At 50.4% G+C, this 24,420-nt stretch overlaps 1 protein-coding gene across 1 annotated transcript in view; it reads left to right on the top strand.

Moving 5' to 3' along the window:
* The window catches only part of LOC147087080 (sodium/potassium-transporting ATPase subunit alpha-2-like), an 82,144-nt gene that overhangs the window by 11,740 nt on the left and 45,984 nt on the right, over nucleotides 1-24,420 (top strand). The window contains exon 2 of the mRNA XM_085978037.1: nucleotides 7,927-8,044. Within this exon, the coding sequence (XP_085834163.1) occupies nucleotides 7,927-8,044 (118 nt within the window). The remainder of the gene's footprint in view (nucleotides 1-7,926; nucleotides 8,045-24,420) is intronic.

Raw genomic sequence — 24,420 nt, forward strand, 5'->3', positions numbered from 1 at the left:
TAAATATTAACACACTCCCGGAGACACCCTGTAAATATTAACACACTCCCGGAGACACCCTGTAAATATTAACACACTCCCGGAGACACCCTGTAAATATTAACACACTCCCGGGGACCCCCTGTAAATATTAACACAATTCACAATTCACAATTCACAATTCAAATCGCTTTATTGGCATGATAAGTTACATCTTATGTTGCCAAAGCATCAAAATACATTTATGGTTTAGCACATAAACGCAGTTCTATTCATACAGTGTATAAACAGGTATATCCCTGAGTGTACAAACATACATTCGCATTGTTTACATACATTCCTTTCTTAGTTTACTGGTTGTCCCTCTGTTCATGGCAAGCTGCAACACAGTGTGCCGCCAGTGTTATACAGTTTCTCTCCTCTCCCAGTAGGAATGGGAGTTTTTGGTTGTCACTCAGATTTCTGAAATCAGGGCATATTTGTGAGAATTTTTGGTAGAAATTCTCCCTGATGCCCTGATATTTTCCACAAGCTGTGAGGAAGTGCATCTCTGTCTCCACCACTCCCTGACTGCAGTGAGAGCATATCCTGTCCTCTCTTAGCAGCCTGGTCTGCCTGTGTCTGCCTTTTTCGATCGCTAGGCTATGTTCGCTAAGTCTGTACCTTGTCAAGGTTCTTCTCAGTTTGTTATCCTTTACCATGGTCAGGTAATCAGCTATGTTGTATTGTCTGTTTAGGGCCAAGTAGCAATTGAGTTTGCTTTGGGTTTTTGTTGTTTCTGCCCAATATGTCAGATATTTTTCCTTTTGCTTAGCGAGGATTGTGTTGGGTCGAATTCTTTGTGTTACCCTGTCACTGTCCTGGGGCTGGTTATTGTTAGTATTGTTAGTAGTTACTTCACTGAGTCCCAGGACTAGTTGACTGAGGGTATTCTTCTTTATGGTCAGCTCTTGGCATTTCAGGGCGTCGTAGTGATAGCATTGGGGATTGCTCATTTGTAGGTGATTCCAAAATTTGGTGGCTCTTTTTTGGATAGTGATTATTAATGGATATTGGCCTAGTTCCGCCCTGCATGCATTGTTTACTGTTTTCCTTTGAGTCCGGAGGATACTTTTACAGAATTCTGCATGTAGGATCTCAATTGGGTGTTTGTCCCATTTTGCAAACACACTCCCGGAGACCCCCTGTAAATATTAACACACTCCCGGGGACACCCTGTAAATATTAACACACTCCCGGAGACCCCCTGTAAATATTAACACACTCCCGGAGACACCCTGTAAATATTAACACACTCCCGGAGACACCCTGTAAATATTAACACACTCCCGGAGACCCCCTGTAAATATTAACACACTCCCGGAGACACCCTGTAAATATTAACACACTCCCGGAGACACCCTGTAAATATTAACACACTCCCGGAGACACCCTGTAAATATTAACACACTCCCGGAGACACCCTGTAAATATTAACACACTCCCGGGGACACCCTGTAAATATTAACACACTCCCGGAGACACCCTGTAAATATTAACACACTCCCGGAGACACCCTGTAAATATTAACACACTCCCGGAGACCCCCTGTAAATATTAACACACTCCCGGAGACCCCCTGTAAATATTAACACACTCCCGGAGACACCCTGTAAATATTAACACACTCCCGGAGACACCCTGTAAATATTAACACACTCCCGGAGACCCCCTGTAAATATTAACACACTCCCGGAGACACCCTGTAAATATTAACACACTCCCGGAGACACCCTGTAAATATTAACACACTCCCGGAGACCCTCTGTAAATATTAACACACTCCCGGAGACCCCCTGTAAATATTAACACACTCCCGGAGACCCCCTGTAAATATTAACACACTCCCGGGGACCCCCTGTAAATATTAACACACTCCCGGAGACCCCCTGTAAATATTAACACACTCCCGGAGACCCCCTGTAAATATTAACACACTCCCGGGGACCCCCTGTAAATATTAACACACTCCCGGAGACACCCTGTAAATATTAACACACTCCCGGGGACCCCCATGTAAATATTAACACACTCCCGGGGACCCCCTGTAAATATTAACACACTCCCGGAGACACCCTGTAAATATTAACACACTCCCGGAGACACCCTGTAAATATTAACACACTCCCGGAGACACCCTGTAAATATTAACACACTCCCGGAGACACCCTGTAAATATTAACACACTCCCGGAGACACCCTGTAAATATTAACACACTCCCGGGGACCCCCTCTAAATATTAACACACTCCCGGAGACCCCCTGTAAATATTAACACACTCCCGGAGACCCCCTGTAAATATTAACACACTCCCGGAGACACCCTGTAAATATTAACACACTCCCGGGGACACCCTGTAAATATTAACACACTCCCGGAGACACCCTGTAAATATTAACACACTCCCGGAGACCCTCTGTAAATATTAACACACTCCCGGAGACCCCCTGTAAATATTAACACACTCCCGGGGACACCCTGTAAATATTAACACACTCCCGGAGACCCCCTGTAAATATTAACACACTCCCGGAGACCCCCTGTAAATATTAACACACTCCCGGAGACCCCCTGTAAATATTAACACACTCCCGGAGACCCCCTGTAAATATTAACACACTCCCGGGGACACCCTGTAAATATTAACACACTCCCGGAGACCCCCTGTAAATATTAACACACTCCCGGGGACACCCTGTAAATATTAACACACTCCCGGAGACCCCCTGTAAATATTAACACACTCCCGGAGACACCCTGTAAATATTAACACACTCCCGGAGACCCCTGTAAATATTAACACACTCCCGGAGACCCCCTGTAAATATTAACACACTCCCGGAGACACCCTGTAAATATTAACACACTCCCGGAGACACCCTGTAAATATTAACACACTCCCGGAGACACCCTGTAAATATTAACACACTCCCGGAGACACCCTGTAAATATTAACACACTCCCGGAGACACCCTGTAAATATTAACACACTCCCGGAGACCCCCTGTAAATATTAACACACTCCCGGGGACACCCTGTAAATATTAACACACTCCCGGGGACCCCCTGTAAATATTAACACACTCCCGGGGACCCCCTGTAAATATTAACACACTCCCGGAGACCCCTGTAAATATTAACACACTCCCGGAGACCCCCTGTAAATATTAACACACTCCCGGAGACACCCTGTAAATATTAACACACTCCCGGAGACACCCTGTAAATATTAACACACTCCCGGGGACACCCTGTAAATATTAACACACTCCCGGGGACCCCCTGTAAATATTAACACACTCCCGGAGACACCCTGTAAATATTAACACACTCCCGGAGACCCCCTGTAAATATTAACACACTCCCGGAGACACCCTGTAAATATTAACACACTCCCGCAGACACCCTGTAAATATTAACACACTCCCGGGGACACCCTGTAAATATTAACACACTCCCGGGGACCCCCTGTAAATATTAACACACTCCCGGAGACACCCTGTAAATATTAACACACTCCCGGAGACACCCTGTAAATATTAACACACTCCCGGAGACCCCCTGTAAATATTAACACACTCCCGGAGACACCCTGTAAATATTAACACACTCCCGGGGACCCCCTGTAAATATTAACACACTCCCGGGGACCCCCTGTAAATATTAACACACTCCCGGAGACCCCCTGTAAATATTAACACACACCCGGGGACAGCCTGTAAATATTAACACACTCCCGGAGACACCCTGTAAATATTAACACACTCCCGGAGACACCCTGTAAATATTAACACACTCCCGGAGACACCCTGTAAATATTAACACACTCCCGGAGACCCCCTGTAAATATTAACACACTCCCGGAGACCCCCTGTAAATATTAACACACTCCCGGGGACCTCCTGTAAATATTAACACACTCCCGGAGACCCCCTGTCAATATTAACACACTCCCGGAGACCCCCTGTAAATATTAACACACTCCCGGAGACCCCCTGTAAATATTAACACACTCCCGGGGACCCCCTGTAAATATTAACACACTCCCGGAGACCCCCTGTAAATATTAACACACTCCCGGAGACCCCCTGTAAATATTAACACACTCCCGGAGACCCCCTGTAAATATTAACACACTCCCGGGGACCCGCTGTAAATATTAACACACTCCCGGAGACCCTGTAAATATTAACACACTCCCGGAGACCCCCTGTAAATATTAACACACTCCCGGAGACCCCCTGTAAATATTAACACACTCCCGGAGACCCCCTGTAAATATTAACACACTCCCGGAGACACCCTGTAAATATTAACACACTCCCGGAGACCCCCTGTAAATATTAACACACTCCCGGGGACCCCCTGTAAATATTAACACACTCCCGGAGACCCCCTGTAAATATTAACACACTCCCGGAGACCCCCTGTAAATATTAACACACTCCCGGAGACACCCTGTAAATATTAACACACTCCCGGAGACACCCTGTAAATATTAACACACTCCCGGGGACACCCTGTAAATATTAACACACTCCCGGAGACACCCTGTAAATATTAACACACTCCCGGGGACCCCCTGTAAATATTAACACACTCCCGGAGTCCCCCTGTAAATATTAACACACTCCCGGAGACACCCTGTAAATATTAACACACTCCCGGAGACCCCCTGTAAATATTAACACACTCCCGGGGACACCCTGTAAATATTAACACACTCCCGGAGACACCCTGTAAATATTAACACTCTCCCGGAGACACCCTGTAAATATTAACACACTCCCGGAGACACCCTGTAAATATTAACACACTCCCGGAGACCCCCTGTAAATATTAACACACTCCCGGGGACCCCCTGTAAATATTAACACACTCCCGGGGACCCCCTGTAAATATTAACACACTCCCGGAGACCCCCTGTAAATATTAACACACTCCCTGAGACCCCTGTAAATATTAACACACTCCCAGGGACACCCTGTAAATATTAACACACTCCCGGAGACACTCTGTAAATATTAACACACTCCCGGAGACCCCCTGTAAATATTAACACACTCCCGGAGACCCCCTGTAAATATTAACACACTCCCGGGGACACCCTGTAAATATTAACACACTCCCGGAGACCCCCTGTAAATATTAACACACTCCCGGAGACCCCCTGTAAATATTAACACACTCCCGGAGACCCCCTGTAAATATTAACACACTCCCGGAGACACCCTGTAAATATTAACACACTCCCGGAGACACCCTGTAAATATTAACACACTCCCGGGGACACCCTGTAAATATTAACACACTCCCGGGGACCCCCTGTAAATATTAACACACTCCCGGAGACCCCCTGTAAATATTAACACACTCCCGGAGACACCCTGTAAATATTAACACACTCCCGGGGACACCCTGTAAATATTAACACACTCCCGGAGACACCCTGTAAATATTAACACACTCCCGGAGACACCCTGTAAATATTAACACACTCCCGGAGACCCCCTGTAAATATTAACACACTCCCGGAGACACCCTGTAAATATTAACACACTCCCGGAGACACCCTGTAAATATTAACACACTCCCGGAGACACCCTGTAAATATTAACACACTCCCGAAGACACCCTGTAAATATTAACACACTCCCGGGGACACCCTGTAAATATTAACACACTCCCGGAGACACCCTGTAAATATTAACACACTCCCGGGGACACCCTGTAAATATTAACACACTCCCGGGGACACCCTGTAAATATTAACACACTCCCGGAGACCCCCTGTAAATATTAACACACTCCCGGAGACCCCCTGTAAATATTAACACACTCCCGGGGACACCCTGTAAATATTAACACACTCCCGGGGACCCCCTGTAAATATTAACACACTCCCGGAGACACCCTGTAAATATTAACACACTCCCGGGGACCCCCTGTAAATATTAACACACTCCCGGAGACACCCTGTAAACATTAACACACTCCCGGAGACCCCCTGTAAATATTAACACACTCCCGGGGACACCCTGTAAATATTAACACACTCCCGGAGACCCCCTGTAAATATTAACACACTCCCGGAGACACCCTGTAAATATTAACACACTCCCGGGGAACCCTGTAAATATTAACACACTCCCGGAGACACCCTGTAAATATTAACACACTCCCGGGGACCCCCTGTAAATATTAACACACTCCCGGAGACCCCCTGTAAATATTAACACACTCCCGGAGACCCCCTGTAAATATTAACACACTCCCGGAGACATCCTGTAAATATTAACACACTCCCGGAGACACCCTGTAAATATTAACACACTCCCGGAGACCCCCTGTAAATATTAACACACTCCCGGAGACACCCTGTAAATATTAACACACTCCCGGAGACCCCCTGTAAATATTAACACACTCCCGGGGACCCCCTGTAAATATTAACACACTCCCGGGGACCCCCTGTAAATATTAACACACTCCCGGAGACACCCTGTAAATATTAACACACTCCCGGGGACACCCTGTAAATATTAACACACTCCCGGAGACCCCCTGTAAATATTAACACACTCCCGGAGACCCCCTGTAAATATTAACACACTCCCGGAGACCCCCTGTAAATATTAACACACTCCCGGAGACACCCTGTAAATATTAACACACTCCCGGAGACACCCTGTAAATATTAACACACTCCCGGAGACACCCTGTAAATATTAACCCACTCCCGGAGACACCCTGTAAATATTAACACACTCCCGGAGACACCCTGTAAATATTAACACACTCCCGGAGACCCCCTGTAAATATTAACACACTCCCGGAGACACCCTGTAAATATTAACACACTCCCGGAGACCCCCTGTAAATATTAACACACTCCCGGAGACCCCCTGTAAATATTAACACACTCCCGGAGACCCCCTGTAAATATTAACACACTCCCGGAGACCCCCTGTAAATATTAACACACTCCCGGAGACACCCTGTAAATATTAACACACTCCCGGAGACACCCTGTAAATATTAACACACTCCCGGGGACACCCTGTAAATATTAACACACTCCCGGAGACCCCCTGTAAATATTAACACACTCCCGGAGACACCCTGTAAATATTAACACACTCCCGGAGACACCCTGTAAATATTAACACACTCCCGGAGACACCCTGTAAATATTAACACACTCCCGGGGACACCCTGTAAATATTAACACACTCCCGGGGACACCCTGTAAATATTAACACACTCCCGGAGACCCCCTGTAAATATTAACACACTCCCGGGGACCCCCTGTAAATATTAACACACTCCCGGAGACCCCCTGTAAATATTAACACACTCCCGGGGACACCCTGTAAATATTAACACACTCCCGGAGACACCCTGTAAATATTAACACACTCCCGGAGACACCCTGTAAATATTAACACACTCCCGGAGACCCCCTGTAAATATTAACACACTCCCGGGGACACCCTGTAAATATTAACACACTCCCGGAGACCCCCTGTAAATATTAACACACTCCCGGAGACACCCTGTAAATATTAACACACTCCCGGGGACCCCCTGTAAATATTAACACACTCCCGGAGACACCCTGTAAATATTAACACACTCCCAGAGACCCCCTGTAAATATTAACACACTCCCGGGGACCCCCTGTAAATATTAACACACTCCCGGAGACCCCCTGTAAATATTAACACACTCCTGGAGACGCCCTGTAAATATTAACACACTCCCGGAGACACCCTGTAAATATTAACACACTCCCGGGGACCCCCTGTAAATATTAACACACTCCCGGGGACACCCTGTAAATATTAACACACTCATGGAGACCCTTTGTAAATATTAACTCTCCTATTTGTTATTCCCATCTGTAGGTTGATAATTCTTCTCTGACTGGCGAATCGGAACCTCAAACACGATCACCAGAATTCACAAATGAGAATCCTTTGGAAACGAGAAATATAGCATTCTTTTCAACCAATTGTGTAGAAGGTACAGTAATTCTGTGTTAATGTGTTTAACGGAAGCTTTACTCTGTATCTAACCCCGTGCTGTACCTGCCCTGGGAGTGTTTGATGGGACTGTGTAGAGGGAGCTTTACTCTGTGTCTAACCCGTGCTGTACCTGCCCTGGGAGTGTTTGATGGGACAGTGTAGAGGGAGCTTTACTCTGTATCTAACCCATGCTGTACCTGCCCTGGGAGTGTTTGATGGGACAGTGTAGGGGGAGCTTTACTCTGTATCTAACTCCGTGCTGTACCTGCCCTGGGAGTGTTTGATGGGGCAGTGTAGAGGGAGCTTTACTCTGTATCTAACCCCGTGCTGTACCTGCCCTGGGAGTGTTTGATGGGACAGTGTAGAGGGAGCTTTACTCTGTATCTAACCCGTGCTGTACCTGCCCTGGGAGTGTTTGATGGGACAGTGTAGAGGGAGCTTTACTCTGTATCTAACCCGTGCTGTACCTGCCCTGGGAGTGTTTGATGGGACAGTGTTGTAGGGGGTTTCTCTTGCTCTTTCTGGTCTCCTGCCAGGCTTCGTGCAATAATTACCCTTGAGTGGTTCGACCCACTCCCCCCTACGGTTCTAGACCTTGGACTTAGGTGCAGAGAACAGTAGTGCAGAGAAAGAACTCAATAGACCAGGTTGAATAGCACGAAATGGATGCTTTTATTTTTAAACAGTTTGAAGCATTACAAAATACATATCATAGGCACAGATTAAAGTTACTACAATCATGTACAAATTTATGAACTTGACTCTATGGAAATGGGGAACACACGGCACATCGAAAAAGGGGAAACACATTACGATTTCCCTTAACTCCCTCCCCTATACCTAAACTAAGTTTCGACCTGGGGAACTTGGGATCATGCTCACCACTCTCGAAATCGCGAGAAAGGGGGGTTCGCAGCCTTTTTGGCACCGCTTTCCGTCGTCACGTGGATTTGGAAACTTCTGGCGCAGTCGATATTCTCTCCTCCCTCGAGGCGGTGGGGTAGACCCAGCCTCGATGAGCGCTCGTTAAGGTTGAGATCCACTAAGTCAATTTGGGTTCATGGATCAGACCCAGATGCAGGCTATGCACTTGGGAGAATCTTGTGGCATCGATCGCCGGTTCTCCAGAGGGTTTCTTCTCCGTCGGCCTGGGTCGTCGATGATCTCCCGACCCCAGTACCCGGGCCACCCTCGTCGTCTTCTCGTCGTGGCCGAGCCTTGTTTGGCTGAACACCGACCACGTTGTCCTTTTACCGAAACCGTCCGTCTTTAAAAAGACGAAAACGTTTTCATCGATCTGCCGAAGTGGAAGAGGCGCCGATCCGGGCACCGTCCGCCCTTCGTTCGTTCCTCGTAGAAGAAAGTTCTTGAAGAAAATGGAAGCCTGAAGTCGCCCAACAAGAAAGCCGTGGCAGTGAAGAAGAAGTTGTTCAAGTAACCCGGAGTCCGAAGTTCTTTAGATGGACTTTCAATCCATAGTTATACTCTTTTGGGACAGTCTTATCTCCCGCCAAATCATAGTCCTGTCTTTGTATTAATTTTGGCGGGCAGAAATCTCTGCAGGGGCGCTTTGTCTTGTAATGGAGCCGGTGATAACTTAAACTGGCCTTCCTGGCCGATAATGTCTTTCAATGTCTTTTGCATTGTCACCGTGGCTCGGTTCGCATATTGATCGGTCCGGACATTTTCCTTGATGGCTGCTAAACGGTTTTTCCTTTGTACGATAAATGGGTATAAGTGTTTTTACATTGTCCGCCCATATCTTGATGGGCCCCATCCTGTACTTATAATCCATTGAATATGTATGCTGTTGCTCTGAGTTTCGGTTCCCAGAGATTGGCTTTCGTGGGCTCACTGTCTTCAATCCACAAGCCTGTCTGGCTTGCAGTAACAGAAATAAAATGGTTCATAAACTGATCACGGGGCCTGGCGGCCATTTTGTATGCCCTTTTATCAAAGGTTTTTCTGTGCAAGCTTACTTTGGTCAATAAACAGTCTTAATTTTATCCAGTTTTCTTGCGTGATTTTTGCTGAAAATTGCGAATCTTACAGGCCCCCCTGTGATACTGATAGCTTGCTTAAAGTATCAATAATCCTTGATGAGCAAATTTTCCCTGATTCCCCACATCCAAACATTCCTGGCACTTAACTATCTATGCCCCTCACGACACATGCAGTTCCCATTTCCGGAGAAAAATGAAAATTACCTCATGCACATTTGGAATCATAGACAGCAAATCTTAAACTATAACACCTTCACCTGTCAGATGGGCAGGGGTTGATACCCTTTTGCGCCATCTGCATGCATCTTTTATTAATCCAAAAAAACTTAAGAACAACTAATAACATGACAATACTTATTTCCTTATAACCCAAAACAATCAAAAAAAAAAAAAAAATTTTTTTAAATGGTGGGACGCTTAATCTTATACTAGCAGCTTAGAGTGGGGTATCTGCTTCCCCCATCTGCACATAGCGTTCTCTCCATTCTCCTGTGTTCTCGTGCCTCTGGAGGCGTTTGCCTCTTTTGCAATGCACGAAGAGCAAAAATATCACAATCAAAACCTGACATACTACTAGGATATGGGATGCTATTCTAATCCAGGCGGGGACCTCTATGTTGGTGAACAAGTCCCACCATGGTGGGATGGTTATATCCAATATGTCTTTTCCTATCTCTAAAGTCTTCTGCTCCAGTGTATAGAAATGTTTCTGCGAAACTATAACGGCTTTTAAAACCTTGGTGAGGTGTTCGGGAAGAGGGGGAATGACATAACCAAAATGCGCGACAAATCGTTGTAAGTCTGTGAAATTCTCTTTGATAGTGATGTGTACAGTGGAGGGCGCAGGAATGGGAACAATTCGTTGTTGTGCCACTTGAACCTCGGCCCTGGGTTTGAAACAGAAACTGCTATCACCGACCGAACACCACTCGTGTTGTCCATATCGGTACTGAGGCGCTGCAGTGGTGACGCAGTATGTCCCACCCCCGATATATGCTACCTGTGGGGGCACATGGTCCTCTGCCATTGCCTCCATGGTGCAATTCACCGGCTTCGTGCTAGCGGTTCTGAACCCGCACTGTGGTTTCAAAAAGGCATTCAAGTGCTGGGGACACAGGATGATGTGTGCTCCCCGGCTCCGACATCCCGAGAGATCGGTGCCTGTCATCGTACGCTCCCATCTGATGACGTAAGGCGGGACCACTGCGTAACGAATGTGTGCGCCCCCCTGAATGACTCCAATGTTCTCTACTCTGTATACCGGGGCGGGCTTTGCTGCGGGACCCAACACCGGCATTCTTACTACTATTCCCATAATAGTGTGATTCGAATGTCCGCAGTCCACTGGAACTGGGTATGCTTCTGCGGCTAGTCTGAGCTGGCACGGGCTTAATGCATTCTCAAAAGGGTGGAGCGCTTGCAAGTGCTTGTTGCTGATCCAGGACGGGACCAAACCCTGTTTTAAATCCTCAAGATTACTGCGGCCCTCGCCCAATAACCACGCCCCGTACAGCACACAGGCCTCGTTTTGCGCAGCTTGATCGGACGCATTCCGATCCTCCTTAATGAGTGCATTTACCGTTCTCGCGTGTTTCTCCAGCTCAGCAATTATGTCCTTAAAGTGTAGTGTCATGGCCTGGTCCTCATGCAACTCAGAACCCACGACCTTGTTTTCGTCTGTCAATATGTTCCTTAACTGGGCTTTTAAACCGTTGATCTGTGTCTGCAGTTCCACGTTATCTAGAGCGTTGACAACAGATGTCCCGGTATTAAAAGCAGTGAATATGTCATTTACAGTACCCCTTCTTTGCCTCCCGACTCGATCCAAAACTTCTGGCAGTGTGGTGTATAATTTGTCTCTGTCGATGTCGGCAAAATCAAATTCGTAAAATTGTCTAAACATACTGGTTAACAGGACCTGGTATAATTGTTCCGTTTCTTTGGGACACCACTCCGGCAATCTTACCTCAGTGAGATTTAAAATCACTGAGGCCACCGCGTAGTGTACCCCTTGGTACAGCACCTGACCGGTGGGTACCAATACTAAACCGTTCCCGGGTCCCCTGGTGGTGGTTGGGCACCCTCCTTTCTGGGCTAGTGCTACCGGAAGCGTGGGCAGGGGCTTGCGTGGGCGGGTGATGAGTTCAGTGGCGTTCACCGGAATAGGGGAGTATGGGGCTCCGCACGCTCGAGTGCTAACATCCCATCTCATCCCCTTCCCTTCATCCTGCCACTGCCTCTGGAAGAAGATGGACACGCCCTTGGGGCAGACGCGTCTCGAACCCCACATACAGACATATATTCCCTCATCCGGTTCCCACCATTTGTCCCAACACACACGTAATTGTCCGTGAGTTCCCGTAATAGTCCGATGGGTATTATTACCCAGTCGCTCCCACTCGACCGTAGAGTTTCTCATGTCCTTTCCCAGCTTTCGTAGCCACCACCATCGCCTTGGTGGTACGTTCCCATTGCACACCAGACAAATCCTCTTTCCCACGGTGACGCTGACTCTGGGCGCTAGGATCCTCACTCGAGGGCACGTTAATGAAGTCTCTTGGTAGGCAAAACCGAAATTGCTGGAATATTCCGTAGAATTCGTTCCCAGCCAACCTGGCCATCTCCCTTGGTGGAAGTAGGTGGCGGTTTCCTCTACCTCTCGCTCCCCCGTCCCATCCGTTGCGATGGGGGCCGTGTCCCCGGAGCACCCGAAAATGATGACGTCCTTGGTGCGGCCTCGGTAGGCCCACCCGCACCCGATCGCCATGAACGCGACGACAATCCTTTCCATCGTATCCCAGGTTTCTGTAACCAACAAAATGATGTAGCCGGGCTCCCGATAGGTGCTGGCCTAAATTAATTGGACGCGCGGGTTCCTGGACCCCGCTCCCTAACAAACACACATACCGGGCAGACTTCAAAATTGTACTCTTAACACCATATACTTTACATTCCTTAAACTATGACCATAATTACCTATCTTAACTTATGTACAGCGCCGCCCTCCGTGGGGCGGCTTTCCGAATCCCTGTGAGGTCTGTCGTGTGCCACACCCTGCGGTGGGGCTGCATTGATCTTTGGCCTTGATCCCCCGCAGCCTGTCGCTGCTGAACGGGGATCATGTCTTCCTGGGGCTGCTTTAAACCGTGGTTGGGGAGGATGGGGAGAATCTGGCCAAAATTTTCTGGGCTGGGGCGCTCGAGCTGACCTACGAGGGGCTGCTTTGGGTTGGGCTCCCGGGGCCGATGGACCTGGGGTCGTGACTGTTACCGTCACAGCCTGTGGTTCCTCCACAGCTGCCGGCTCCAGCTCCCCTTCCTCAGGCTCCGCCCCCCCGGGGTCGGGATCTGTGGCTTCCGACTCCACCTCACCTGTCCCTACAGGTAACGAGTCTTCACCCCCACTCCCTACCTCCCCCAAGCTTGAGTCGAGGGCGGGACTGCCGTCCTCTGACTCTTCCTCCTCCGTGATTGGGTCTAAAGCGAGGTTGAGCTGTTCGGGCTCTCCCCTGCCTAAATCCCATTCAAAAGATGAGACCTCCCACTCCAATGGGATGGCCTCTCCCTTCACGCAGGCTACTGCTCCAGCCTGTGTGGTCTGTGACTCTGTTACAGGCTGAGGATCTTTGTTCTCAGACCTGGTCCCCTTTGGTGGCCCTGGTGTACCCGGTTTAAACAGTTTACACTGGTTGATGTGAAACCATTTGGTACGTCGGGGCGTCTTCACTGCATAAACCATGGGGCTGGCTTTGTCTACAATGCTGTATGGCCCCATGTACAGTGGTTCAAAACTCCCTACCCTGGCGTAGTTTCGGACCATGACCTGGTCCCCGACTACCCACTCTTGTTGTTTCCGAGGTTCCAACAACAGTTTATTTCCCTGGTGCTGTCTTCCCATGTTCCCAGCCGCCTGCCCATAAATCTGTCTCAGGCGCTCCAAGAGGGTTTGGGCGAATTTGTCCCGTTTCACCTCTCGGAGCTGGCCCTCAGTGAGCACCGGGGCTAGCACATGGGTGGGTGTTCGCATGATCCTTCCAGTCATTAACTCGTGCGGGGAATACCCCGTGCTTTTGGACTGGCTGGCTCGGATCCCCATGAGGACTAAAGGCAGGACCTCCGCCCATTTCTGGGGCGAGCCCATTGTCTCTTTCCTCAGCTTTTCCTTGAGGGTCCGATTCATACGCTCAACAATCCCGGATGACTGGGGATTGTATGCTACGTGCCACTTTCCCTCAATGCCCAAGAGCCTGAGGGCGTTCTGCATTACTTGACCGGTGAACTGACTCCCTTGGTCGGACTCTACAAAACGGGGGAGTCCCCACCGTGAGAACACTTCCCGAATCAAGATCTTAGCAGTACCCAGTGCCGTAGCTGTTCTGCACGGGAAGGCTTCTACCCATTTGGTGAACACATCTACCAGGACAAGGCAGTACTTATAGCCTCCCTGGGCGGCGGGCAGGGGCCCTATGTAGTCGACCTGAATCGACTGCCATGGTCCCTCTACCCTCCTGATGTGCCCCATGGGCACCTTCCTTTTGTGGGGGTCTGGGTTGTTAGCAGCACACACAAGACAGCTTGCGCAGAACTCGCGGACATCGTCCCGAAGTCCCGGCCACCATCCCGCCTGCTCCACCCGTTGCCAGGTGACCTCAGGTCCGGGGTGTCCCGCTCCTGGACCCTCGTGGGCCAATTGCAGGAATTCCCTTCGGTGCTGCTGCGGCACAACCCACTGCTCCTTTCGGAACAGCATACCTTCTTTGACTGTGAGGGCTGCCGTACTGTACGGACCTTCTACCTGTTTGCCCTCTGTGATGGCTTTTAGGACTGCTTTTAGGGCGGGATCCAGGGTTTGGACGGTCTTTAGGTCTGGGGGCGGTGTCACCCCTGTGTTCCCGGGAATTCCCTCCCTGCCTTGGATCGCCGCCACGGGTCCGGGTTCGTATGGGTCCCAGAGAATGCCGTTGCGGGCACCCTCCCTGGCTAGCGCATCCGCCTGCTGGTTGCCCTGACTGCGGGGTTCTGTAATGGAGTGAGCCTTCACCTTATGGATGAACACCTCTCCTTTCTCCCCCACAGCTGCTAGGATCTTCTCCAGCAAGGGCTTAACTGTTAAAGGCCGCCCGTCCGCGGAGGTGTACCCGCGTCGGGACCAGATGGCGAGGTACTCCGTACACGAATTGCACGTGAACATGCTGTCTGAGCAAATCGTGTATGGGGTTGGGAAAATCTCGGGGTGGGTAACCACGTACGCCACCGCGGACAGTTCAGCCTGCTGCGCGCTCATAGTGCTGGGGAGCTTTATTGCCAGGGCAATGTTTGCCGCAGGGTCATAAACTCCACACCCTGTGAGTCGCTTGCCGTCAGCTACAGTGCTAGAACCGTCTACGTAGATCTCGCGGCCCGTGGGATGTATCCCGGCCCGTAAACCTATGTTAACTTCCCATACCCCTTCTACGGAACATTGATGGGCTGTCCCGGGATATGCCATATTGGCTGCGAGCCTTGGCGCGCAGAGGCCTTTAACTTTGAGATCCATCTGGGAAAGGAGGAGGGTCCAGCGCGCAATCCGAGCGCTGCTTACGGTCCCATCCTTAATCCTCCCGTCCAGAAGCATCTTCGTGGGGGTGTGATGGGTGAGGAGCGTAATGGGAGAGGTCCCTGTGAAGATCACTGATCTGTTCACAGCCCAATGCGTGGCCAGGAGATGCCGTTCGCAATTGGAGAAACTCCTCTCCACATCCGTGAGCACCCTGGAGGAATAAACTACTGGTCTTAGCTTGCCGTGCCGCTCTTGGAGCAGTACTGCGCTCAGGCTGTCCCCACTAGCGGCTACCTCCAGAAAGAACTCCTCTCCCCCATCTATGGCCCCTAGGGCTGGCGCGGTCTGCAGATCTCTTTTCAACTTCTCGAATGCTGCCTGGCACCCCTCGTCCCAAGACCACTCGACTCCCTTGTGTAAGAGTCGAAGTAGCGGGGCCGCTGTGGCAGCATAGTCCTCGATGAAATCTCTGCAGTACCCGGTCAATCCCAAAAAGGACCTTACACCCGTTACTGTGTTGGGAATCGGCAGATCTTGTATAGATTCCCGTCTGGCCTTATCTATGGCTCTTTCCCCAGCGCGGATGGCCAGACCCAGGAATTTAACTTCCTGCTGGCCGATCTGCGCTTTCTTTGGGTTTACTTTGAAACCCTTCCTTTCTAACAGTTCCAACAATTCGGCTAACAGTGGGCCGTGCTGCTCCCTTGTATCTGTGAACAGGAGTAAGTCGTCCACATACTGCACTATCTGGTTGGGCTGGCTGAACTCTTTCAAACTCCCCGCCATACACTGATGGAAAATGCTGGGGCTGTTGTGAAAACCCTGTGGTAAGCAGTTCCAGGTGTACTGTTGCCCTTTGAAAGTAAAGGCAAACTTGTACTGGTCCTCCCGCCGCAGCGGAATGGACCAAAAACCGTTCGAGATGTCCAGCACCGTGAATGTGGTCGCCGATGCTGGAATACTCCCTATTAAGTCTGCAACTGCTGCTACCGTGGGCGCGCAGGCTGGGATATTACTATTGAGGACTCTATAGTCCACCGTGGCTCTCCACGAATTGTCCGGTTTCTTTACCGGCCATAATGGGGAGTTCACGTGGGTGGCTATCGTCCTCAATACGCCCTGCTGTACCAATGAAGATATTGCTGTCTCCATGTCGGGTTCTGCCTCCTTGGGGAAATTATACTGCTTTTGGGGTCGGATCATGGGGTCCCCGTCTACGCTGACTTCGAACCCAGTGACTCTCCCGCAGTCGTGCTTGTGGGTGGCGAACGCGGTCAGATTTTCTGACACACGCGCCTGCAAGTCCGTTGGGACGTTTGTTATCATGAGCTCGAGATCGTAACCTCCTGATGGCTTCATAGTGCACAGGGCCCCCTTTTCTTCCTTCCCCGGGATTACGACTACCTTACCTAAACCGCCCTCGGCTCCCCAGAGACAGTGATTTCTCAGGTCCACGAGGATCCCGTGTTCCACCAAGAAATCAGCCCCGAGGATGCCTTTCCCCCCCCCTCTTTCCACTTCAATAGGATGCACGTCCATGTGGTGTGGAGCGTTCCCAACTGAATGGAGAGCGGGAGGGAGTGCGCGCCAGCCTGTGCTCTACCCGTGAAACCCGCTACTAAATATGGAGCCTGGGCGGACAGAGGTGAGGCAAAAGGTTTGTCCGTGTGGATCAAGGTACATGAAGCTCCCGTATCCAACAGGTAACTACCCCTTTGTTTCTCCACCTCCATCTCCACCACAGGTCTTCTCCAAGCGTCATAGCGGAGCGGACACAAGTAGATGGGCTGCGCGGGCGTCAGTCATTTAGGTGTTTCGGCTGGGGTCTCGGGGGCGATAGGGCTGTTAGCAACCGCTACCTTCCCCTGCCAGGTCATCAGAGACCGCATAGTCTCCAAGACTGACTCGATCGCAGCGGGGTCCACAACCGCACCACCCCCTTCATTCGGGGCAAAAGCTACGGTTGGGTTCTGGACTGGTGTTGGGGCAGCGGCCTGCACTTGTGGTTGTGCTGGTGTTGGGGAAACTCTCGGGCCATTGGCGACTCGGGCTTGGGCTCGATCTTGGGCTGCGGCGAACTCTCTCTCCCTCTTATCCTTCCAAGGATTCCTACAGTCCTTGCGCCAATGACCCTCCTTCCCACACCCGTAACAACTGCTATTTGCTTGGGGATGGCGATTTCCCTCCTGACGCCATTCCTTTTTAGCAGAGGCTGCGGGTCTCACCTCATGCACCTTTCCTTTCACAACAGGCGTTTTCTTGCCCTTGTTGTTTCTATAACTGATCGTGAGCTGATCTAGTACTACTTCCTCCGTGGAGCGGGCGTTAGTGGGGTCAAACCATGCTTTGGCCTGTTCCTTCACTACTGGCAGGCAACCTGCTACCAGGCACCGAAGCCAGTGAGCCCTTTGTTCGCCATCCAGCCCGGCCCGGGCCGGCCCGCCCGGGCAGCTGCGCCGATACACTGGCCACAACCTGTCGGCGAAAACCCGTGGGGGTTCTCCCTCTAGCTGCACTGTCTTTTCTAAACGGAGGAACGGAGTTCCGTCCCCCTCTCCCATGATCTCCAGAATCTCATCCCGTAGCAACTCATAGTCCCTGTGCCCTCTCTTGCTCTCGTCAGGGAGACACTGGAGGAGCGAACTGTCCAGGGAGAACAGCAGCATTTTAGACTGTTCAACCCCGTCGCAGTCATTGACTGCTGCGGTCTGCTCCACGTCCCTGAAATGCACGGAGGGATCTCCTGACTCGGAGAGTTTTGGGATGTGACTTATCATCTCTCTTAGCTGTCGTGCGCTATGAGGCATTATGATCTGACTCTCAAGGGGTCCGTCATCGCCATTTTCTTCATTTGGACCGATCCTCCGGTGTCTCGTTGGACACATTGGCGCCGACCCCGACTCTACTGTCTGGGGTTGCTCTACCTCAGGGCTCTTTTCCTCTACCGTCTCCGTCTCCTGTCCCGGAGTCCAAGACTCCTCATAGGCAGGAGGCGCAGAAGGTTCGGGGGTTGGTACCCCAACTGCCTCTTGTGGAATCGGTCTTTTGGATTCCTTGGCTAGCAACAGCTGACTCGCTGGTGGATTTATGAGACACACCAACCCGTTTGCCTTCGCTAGGGCCTTTCTCAGGTCCTCTAGCTCCCGGCGGCAAGTGCTGTGGTCGGTGTTCTCAGATCTATCCTCCATGGCCATTTTATATGCTGCCCTGGCTCCCAGGAGCTTTTCCTCTTGGGCATCTACTTGTTTGGCTAGACGGGAACACCTCTCTCTCATTCTACCTTCACTGGCCTTGGCCTCCACGACCTGACATTTTAAATATTCTACCCGGGTTTCGTGGCAGCGAATTACAGAGCGGCGTTCCTGGTTCAGCGCGTCAAGCGATTCAATCAGTTTTTGACCTCCCGCAACCTTTTCCTCCACGCCTTTAAGCAAGCCGTTGATCTGGACTGTCTGTGCTGCAACTACCTGGTCCAAAAGCTGGACTTGCTTCTTGTAGCACATCAGCCAGACCGCCTTTTCTACAGATTTCTTATGCTCTCTACCCGCTGTCCACTTGATGGCTGCGTCTAGCGGGCGCCTATCCCTTAGTAGATCAGATATCCATTGTTTTGTGAGGTTGACTTTTCCGAAAACATAATCTGCTATTCTTTCATCCATCACATTTCGTCTATTCAGATCTTGATCTAACACACTACTTTCCTGCTGCCAAGGTCCTGCCGCGGTCGCCATTTCTGTAGGGGGTTTCTCTTGCTCTTTCTGGTCTCCTGCCAGGCTTCGTGCAATAATTACCCTTGAGTGGTTCGACCCACTCCCCCCTACGGTTCTAGACCTTGGACTTAGGTGCAGAGAACAGTAGTGCAGAGAAAGAACTCAATAGACCAGGTTGAATAGCACGAAATGGATGCTTTTATTTTTAAACAGTTTGAAGCATTACAAAATACATATCATAGGCACAGATTAAAGTTACTACAATCATGTACAAATTTATGAACTTGACTCTATGGAAATGGGGAACACACGGCACATCGAAAAAGGGGAAACACATTACGATTTCCCTTAACTCCCTCCCCTATACCTAAACTAAGTTTCGACCTGGGGAACTTGGGATCATGCTCACCACTCTCGAAATCGCGAGAAAGGGGGGTTCGCAGCCTTTTTGGCACCGCTTTCCGTCGTCACGTGGATTTGGAAACTTCTGGCGCAGTCGATATTCTCTCCTCCCTCGAGGCGGTGGGGTAGACCCAGCCTCGATGAGCGCTCGTTAAGGTTGAGATCCACTAAGTCAATTTGGGTTCATGGATCAGACCCAGATGCAGGCTATGCACTTGGGAGAATCTTGTGGCATCGATCGCCGGTTCTCCAGAGGGTTTCTTCTCCGTCGGCCTGGGTCGTCGATGATCTCCCGACCCCAGTACCCGGGCCACCCTCGTCGTCTTCTCGTCGTGGCCGAGCCTTGTTTGGCTGAACACCGACCACGTTGTCCTTTTACCGAAACCGTCCGTCTTTAAAAAGACGAAAACGTTTTCATCGATCTGCCGAAGTGGAAGAGGCGCCGATCCGGGCACCGTCCGCCCTTCGTTCGTTCCTCGTAGAAGAAAGTTCTTGAAGAAAATGGAAGCCTGAAGTCGCCCAACAAGAAACCGTGGCAGTGAAGAAGAAGTTGTTCAAGTAACCCGGAGTCCGAAGTTCTTTAGATGGACTTTCAATCCATAGTTATACTCTTTTGGGACAGTCTTATCTCCCGCCAAATCATAGTCCTGTCTTTGTATTAATTTTGGCGGGCAGAAATCTCTGCAGGGGCGCTTTGTCTTGTAACAGAGCCGGTGATAACTTAAACTGGCCTTCCTGGCCGATAATGTCTTTCAATGTCTTTTGCATTGTCACCGCGGCTCGGTTCGCATATTGATCGGTCCGGACATTTTCCTTGATGGCTGCTAAACGGTTTTTCCTTTGTACGATAAATGGGTATAAGTGTTTTTACATTGTCCGCCCATATCTTGATGGGCCCCATCCTGTACTTATAATCCATTGAATATGTATGCTGTTGCTCTGAGTTTCGGTTCCCAGAGATTGGCTTTCGTGGGCTCACTGTCTTCAATCCACAAGCCTGTCTGGCTTGCAGTAACAGAAATAAAATGGTTCATAAACTGATCACGGGGCCTGGCGGCCATTTTGTATGCCCTTTTATCAAAGGTTTTTCTGTGCAAGCTTACTTTGGTCAATAAACAGTCTTAATTTTATCCAGTTTTCTTGCGTGATTTTTGCTGAAAATTGCGAATCTTACAGTGTAGAGGGAGCTTTACTCTGTATCTAACCCGTGCTGTACCTGCCCTGGGTGTGTTTGATGGGACAGTGTAGAGGGAGCTTTACTCTGTATCTAACCCGTGCTGTACCTGCCCTGGGAGTGTTTGATGGGACAGTGTAGAGGGAGCTTTACTCTGTATCTAACCCATGCTGTACCTGCCCTGGGAGTGTTTGATGTGACAGTGTAGAGGGAGCTTTACTCTGTATCTAACCCCGTGCTGTACCTGCCCTGGGAGTGTTTGATGGGGACAGTGTAGAGGGAGCTTTACTCTGTATCTAACCCCGTGCTGTACCTGCCCTGGGAGTGTTTGATGGGACAGTGTAGAGGGAGCTTTACTCTGTATCTAACCCGTGCTGTACCTGCCCTGGGAGTGTTTGATGGGACAGTGTAGAGGGAGCTTTACTCTGTATCTAACCCGTGCTGTACCTGCCCTGGGAGTGTTTGATGGGACAGTGCAGAGGGAGCTTTACTCTGTATCTAACCCCGTGCTGTACCTGCCCTGGGAGTGTTTGATGGGACAGTGTAGAGGGAGCTTTACTCTGTATCTAACCCGTGCTGTACCTGCCCTGGGAGTGTTTGATGGGACAGTGTAGAGGGAGCTTTACTCTGTATCTAACCCGTGCTGTACCTGCCCTGGGAGTGTTTGATGGGACAGTGCAGATGGAGCTTTACTCTGTATCTAACCCGTGCTGTACCTGTCCTGGCAGTGTTTGATGGGACAGTGTCGAGGGAGCTTTACTCTGTATCTAACCCGTGCTGTACCTGCCCTGGGAGTGTTTGATGGGACAGTGTAGAGGGAGCTTTACTCTGTATCTAACCCGTGCTGTACCTGCCCTGGGAGTGTTTGATGGGACAGTGCAGAGGGAGCTTTACTCTGTATCTAACCCCGTGCTGTACCTGCCCTGGGAGTGTTTGATGGGACAGTGTAGAGGGAGCTTTACTCTGTATCTAACCCGTGCTGTACCTGCCCTGGGAGTGTTTGATGGGACAGTGTAGAGGGAGCTTTACTCTGTATCTAACCCGTGCTGTACCTGCCCTGGGAGTGTTTGATGGGACAGTGCAGAGGGAGCTTTACTCTGTATCTAACCCCGTGCTGTACCTGCCCTGGGAGTGTTTGATGGGACAGTGTAGAGGGAGCTTTACTCTGTATCTAACCCGTGCTGTACCTGCCCTGGGAGTGTTTGATGGGACAGTGTAGAGGGAGCTTTACTCTGTATCTAACCCGTGCTGTACCTGCCCTGGGAGTGTTTGATGGGACAGTGTAGAGGGAGCTTTACTCTGTATCTAACCCCGTGCTGTACCTGCCCTGGGAGTGTTTGATGGGACAGTGTAGAGGGAGCTTTACTCTGTATCTAACCCGTGCTGTACCTGCCCTGGGAGTGTTTGATGGGACAGTGTAGAGGGAGCTTTACTCTGTATCTAACCCGTGCTGTACATGCCCTGGGAGTGTTTGATGGGCACAGTGTAGAGCGAGCTTTACTCTGTATCTAACCCCGTGCTGTACCTGCCCTGGGAGTGTTTGATGGGACAGTGCAGAGGGAGCTTTACTCTGTATCTAACCCGTGCTGTACCTGCCCTGGGAGTGTTTGATGGGACAGTGCAGAGGGAGCTTTACTCTGTATCTAACCCCGTGCTGTACCTGCCCTGGGAGTGTTTGATGGGACAGTGTAGAGGGAGCTTTACTCTGTATCTAACCCGTGCTGTACCTGCCCTGGGAGTGTTTGATGGGACAGTGTAGAGGGAGCTTTACTCTGTATCTAACCCGTGCTGTACCTGCCCTGGGAGTGTTTGATGGGACAGTGTAGAGGGAGCTTTACTCTATATCTAACCCGTGCTGTTCCTGCCCTGGGAGTGTTTGATGGGACAGTGCAGAGGGAGCTTTACTCTGTATCTAACCCCGTGCTGTACCTGCCCTGGGAGTGTTTGATGGGGCAGTGTAGAGGGAGCTTTACTCTGTATCTAACCCCGTGCTGTACCTGCCCTGGGAGTGTTTGATGGGACAGTGTAGAGGGAGCTTTACTCTGTATCTAACCCCGTGCTGTACCTGCCCTGGGAGTGTTTGATGGGACAGTGTAGAGGGAGCTTTACTCTGTATCTAACCCTGTGCTGTACCTGCCCTGGGAGTGTTTGATGGGACAGTGTAGAGGGAGCTTTACTCTGTATCTAACCCCGTGCTGTACCTGCCCTGGGAGTGTTTGATGGGACAGTGTAGAGGGAGCTTTACTCTGTATCTAACCCCGTGCTGTACCTGCCCTGGGAGTATTTGATGGGACAGTGTAGAGGGAGCTTTACTCTGTATCTAACCTCGTGCTGTACCTGCCCTGGGAGTGTTTGATGGGACAGTGTAGAGGGAGCTTTACTCTGTATCTAACCCCGTGCTGTACCTGCCCTGGGAGTGTTTGATGGGACAGTGTGGAGGGAGCTTCACTCTGTATCTAACCCCGTGCTGTACCTGCCCTGGGAGTGTTTGATGGGACAGTGTAGAGGGAGCTTTAGTCTGTACCAACCCCGTGCTGTACCTGCCCTGGGAGTGTTTGATGGGACAGTGTAGAGGGAGCTTTACTCTGTATCTAACCCCGTTCTGTACCTGCCCTGTGAGTGTTTGATGGGACAGTGTAGAGGGAGCTTTACTCTGTATCTAACCCCGTTCTGTACCTGCCCTGGGAGTGTTTGATGGGACAGTGTAGAGGGAGCTTTACTCTGTATCAAACCCCGTGCTGTACCTGCCCTGGGAGTGTTTGATGGGACAGTGTAGAGGGAGCTTTACTCTGTATCTAACCCCGTGCTGTACCTGCCCTGGGAGTGTTTGATGGGACAGTGTGGAGGGAGCTTTACTCTGTATCTAACCCCGTGCTGTACCTGCCCTGGGAGTGTTTGATGGGACAGTGTAGAGGGAGCTTTACTCTGTATCTAACCCCATGCTGTACCTGCCCTGGGAGTGTTTGATGGGACAGTGTCGAGGGAGCTTTACCCTGTATCTAACCCGTGCTGTACCTGCCCTGGGAGTGTTTGATGGGTCAGTGTAGAGGGAGCTTTACTCTGTATCTAACCCGTGCTGTACCTGCCCTGGGAGTGTTTGATGGGACAGTGTAGAGGGAGCTTTACTCTGTATCTAACCCCATGCTGTACCTGCCCTGGGAGTGTTTGATGGGACAGTGTAGAGGGAGCTTTACTCTGTATCTAACCCCGTGCTGTACCTGCCCTGGGAGTGTTTGATGGGACAGTGTAGAGGGAGCTTTACTCTGTATCTAACCCGTGCTGTACCTGCCCTGGGAGTGTTTGATGGGACAGTGTAGAGGGAGCTTTACTCTGTATCTAACCCTGTGCTGTACCTGCCCTGGGAGTGTTTGATGGGACAGTGTAGAGGGAGCTTTACTCTGTATCTAACCCCGTGCTGTACCTGCCCTGGAAGTGTTTGATGGGCACAGTGTAGAGGAAGCTTTACTCTGTATCTAACCCCGTGCTGTACCTGCCCTGGGAGTGTTTGATGGGCACAGTGTAGAGGAAGCTTTACTCTGTATCTAAC

The sequence above is a fragment of the Somniosus microcephalus genome, unplaced genomic scaffold (genome assembly GCF_052327205.1).
Source record: "Somniosus microcephalus isolate GS21.2 unplaced genomic scaffold, FLI_Smic_1.0 unresolved_chr6, whole genome shotgun sequence".
NCBI lineage: Eukaryota > Metazoa > Chordata > Chondrichthyes > Squaliformes > Somniosidae > Somniosus > Somniosus microcephalus.